This window comes from Mizuhopecten yessoensis, unplaced genomic scaffold (genome assembly GCF_002113885.1).
Source record: "Mizuhopecten yessoensis strain PY_sf001 unplaced genomic scaffold, ASM211388v2 scaffold1375, whole genome shotgun sequence".
Taxonomy (NCBI): domain Eukaryota; kingdom Metazoa; phylum Mollusca; class Bivalvia; order Pectinida; family Pectinidae; genus Mizuhopecten; species Mizuhopecten yessoensis.
This window is the reverse complement of record NW_018404015.1, coordinates 325,625-329,482: the sequence shown is the minus strand read 5'-3', so window position 1 is coordinate 329,482 and position 3,858 is coordinate 325,625. Positions and strand designations below refer to the sequence as shown.

Sequence of the window (3,858 nt, the reverse complement as noted above, 5' to 3'; positions counted from 1 at the left end):
TGCTGGCCTACATAGACTCATAGCTTCCACGAAAATAAAAGTTGACTGTAGCATTTAACGCCGTGTCTCCCCGATAGATTACTTCCTACGTGATTGGTAACAGATGATAATTCGGGGCAGTTTACACAGCTGATTTCTCAGAAGGTCCGAGCCAATATCAGTTTGTTATCAGTGTTTTGATTGGTCAAATCAGCAATATTTTGAAAATATATCGCATGAAAAATATCACTAAGGGAATGAATATTTTTCACTCGAATATTTCACTGGTAAAAGTTGTTATTCAAATATTCTAATTTAAAAACAACAAAAATTAATTGATTAATAAAAACAAAAAAAGATCTGTACTCTAAAGTATGAGTATGAAACCTTATAGATAATGGCATGATAAACCAAGGTATGAGTACACTCTGTTGTATATTTTGGAGATTCTGTCTTTTCACAATAAAATATTGGTTCAGGTGAAGTGCTCGGTATACTGTGCTTCAGGCCACCGTGACAGAACATTTTTTCATGAATAGACAGACGTTTAGTCCTATATTTTGTGGAAGTCGACGACAAAGCCAGGGAGTACCAATCACCAAAGTACGGCCATCAGGAGACAGACTCCGGCGAAGGTTTGACAGACATAGTAATCATTTGCGGGAAGTCGGCCGTAAGCTGGTCAAAAGTCCGGCTTCTCCGTCTGGTCAGCGAAAGCCAAGGAGTCCGGCCATTATATAACAGTACATATCGCTATACATATCAAACAACAAGTTCAGATAAAATAGGGTAATAAATGGATTTTTACTGCACTCTCTCGATCCTTCATTTTTTTGTCCTTTTCCATTTCGCCATCGTTCGCGTATTCATGAAACCCTAATGCTCCCGAATGGATTCTGCGCTCAAACCAACTTTCTTGTAACTGGCTTAAATCGTGTCAAACGATCAAAATGTCAAATGTAAACATTGAAAACAGTATTCGGCCTTATGTCACTTCTATAATTTTCCAAAATAATTGGGACAAAAAATTAGGCTTGATCTCAAAATCCATGTTAGAGCATGAAAACGGTTTCATAAATACGGACCCAGATTCTCTGTAGAATTTGCCATTCTGCTTCAAAACACATCAATATGAAAAAAAATAAGGCAACAGAATTAAAAATAATAATTCTATCGATTTATTTTACAAGCTGTATTCACACGATATAATTATGTTGGACCATTTTGCGGCATTATTTGCCGTAAAGTGTCACCCGGGTCTTTATTTATTGTCATTATTGTGAACAATTGTATGATTGGCCTATTGATGAGGATAAGGCATTTATTCTTGTATTAAAAGTTATAGAAGTATGACGTAAGTTTGTTATTTTATAACGAAACAAGTATTAAAAAAGACAGACGTTTATGACTTCAATTTTGCGAACGATGTTTTCGAGCAAAATTGATCTTAAGATGAAATGGATTATTCTGGGAACTGTTATGGAATCTTACGTACAAATGTACTTGTGATGTCAGAATAATGCTTTGGATAAGGCATCAAAGTGAATTGCTTGATGACATAACTGTAAAATGGCCGGATGCGATATCGGAGTATTCGAAGACAAAGGTATCACTGTCTGTAAGGTCTGCGATTGGTCAAAATTCGACGTCTGGAACCAATCAAATAGCTAATCTTAAACCATGGATATCAAAGATGTATGTTACTTAACAATCGGGAGTAGATCAGTCTAACATAATGAAGAAGAGTTTCAAGATGTCTAACGACAGCAGCAGAAGAGCCAAACTCTACATAAATTCCATCTCTATGCAGATTTGTGTTTCTAGTGAGGCGACTACAAATTACCACTGCATCGGAACACGGGGATGACAGAGTGCGCGCGAGACACGTCCCAGACAATCCACGTGCGTGTCTGTATATGGGACATAAGGATCCTTTTATAGTTAACACACGTTTATAGTTCGCGACCGTTTTCTTGAACTAATTGAAAATCTAGAGCGTTTCCGGTACCGTAGCTTGTAGGTCTGTTTATGGGTTGTGCATTTTGACGTTATGACTACAAGAACTATTGTGGTCTATGTCATGGAAACTTGCGAACTCGGCTGATATCGACATGTTAATATTCGTAGTGTACAGGGACCACGATGGCCGAGTGGTTCAAGCGTCTGCCCGTCTATGATCACTTCCCTCCACAACTGGGTCGCGGGTTCTAGGCTCACGTGGGCCAGTCCCCAGGTACTGGACTTATGCTCCAAATAAGTTTTTGTGCTCAAACCCAATTTCTCTTTCCGAAATAAATTAATAAAACATGACATTTTGTCAGTTGTTGAGAAGAATTTTGGAGAGTCTTCAAGCCAACTACCGTTTAAGATATTAAACAACTGACTTACATTATGATTATACAATAATATGATTACATTACTCGTATTGACGAGCGTAATGTTCAAGTTCCAGATTTAATTTATGTTTTATTGGAAATTGTATTATATTTATATTTTGTAAAGCATTACGGAAAGTGTATTAGTTGCAATAACTTGTGTCCAGTCCTTTTGTAATTATATTGCAATAATATACGTTTAAACTAAACATGATGGTTGACGCTAATGAAAGAAGATGGTTTGTGCACAAAATCAATGCTTACATAGCTATAACTAAAACAAGGAATTTCCATTTAAAAGGTGTTTTTCTCTAGTCTCGTTCAACCAGACGCTTCATCACTAGAAAGACTGCATGCTCTTATAACGGACATGAATTTATCAACTGGTACAAAGCTTGACCAATTCGATACCGCAATAAAACGTATCGATACAATTTGTGAATCGATGTCAAAATTGTCTATAAGGGTTACCTCCCTTGAAAATGAAAACATGTTACTGAATGTCCGTTTATCGGAGTTTGATTCCGATCTCAAAGGTCTTGGAAATGTTTTTGACAGTTTCAACGAAAAGTGTCAGTCAAGCGAACAACTTACCAAAAATGTACGTGATCAAACTATTAGGTTGGAAAATCAGGTTAAAAATGTTCAAGAAGTTTTCAGCAAGTATAAGTCCGAAAAAGAAAAAGAACTTATGGAGGTGGCAGAAAGAAATGATGAAATGGCCGAACAGTTGACAGATCTTAGATGCCGGTCCATAAAGTATCATCTTGTATTTTCTGGTATCTATGAACGTGATCGCGAGGACACTGAATCTGTAATAAGAGAGTTCCTAGACAGACAGCTGGACATCGGTCAACATATCGAACTCGCTAACGTTCACAGGTTTGGCAGGAAATCCAACAAAGGTCCAAGACCAGTAGTAGTCAAATTCATTTTCCAGAAGGAACTTGATATGGTGCTGAAAAACGCAAAGAAATTACGAGGTAAGCCATACAGAATTAACAAACAATTTCCTCAGGAAATAGAGCAAGCCCGAAAAAGCCTCTACCCCAAATTCAAGGAATTTCGTGAGAAAGGTGATCACGTCAAATTGGTACGCGACATATTGTATGTCAACGGACAACCCTATGATGATGTGAGATCCTCTACACCACAGGCCACACGGAGCCACGCAAGTTACAACTCACAGGAAACCCCGAATCGGCGTCGTAATCCAAAACGTGGACGTATGAGCTCTACTCATGAAGGTCCCTAGGGACGCGAAGGGAACAACACGAAGTCTAATGATGTTAGATTTTCAAACCACCATCTTAAGGTTCTTTCACTCAACTGCTGTGGAATCAAGCGTAGACTTAATTACCCCGAGTTTCAAAGTCTAGTTTCGAAGCATGATATCTTATGTTTCCAGGAAACTAAAACTGACGACTTGGATGTGTTGAAATTGGAGGGTTATGAGTTTGTTATGAAAAACAGGAAAAAATACAGTAAAACAAGGTCAGGAGGG

General features: G+C 37.9%; 1 protein-coding gene across 1 annotated transcript; it reads left to right on the top strand.

Annotated features, from left to right (window-relative positions):
* The first annotated feature begins 2,844 nt into the window (after positions 1-2,844).
* Positions 2,845-3,609, top strand: LOC110460413. Its single transcript, XM_021513295.1, has one exon. The coding sequence runs from the start codon at positions 2,845-2,847 to the stop codon at positions 3,607-3,609; it is 765 nt and encodes a 254-aa protein (XP_021368970.1).
* The last annotated feature ends 249 nt before the right edge of the window (positions 3,610-3,858 follow it).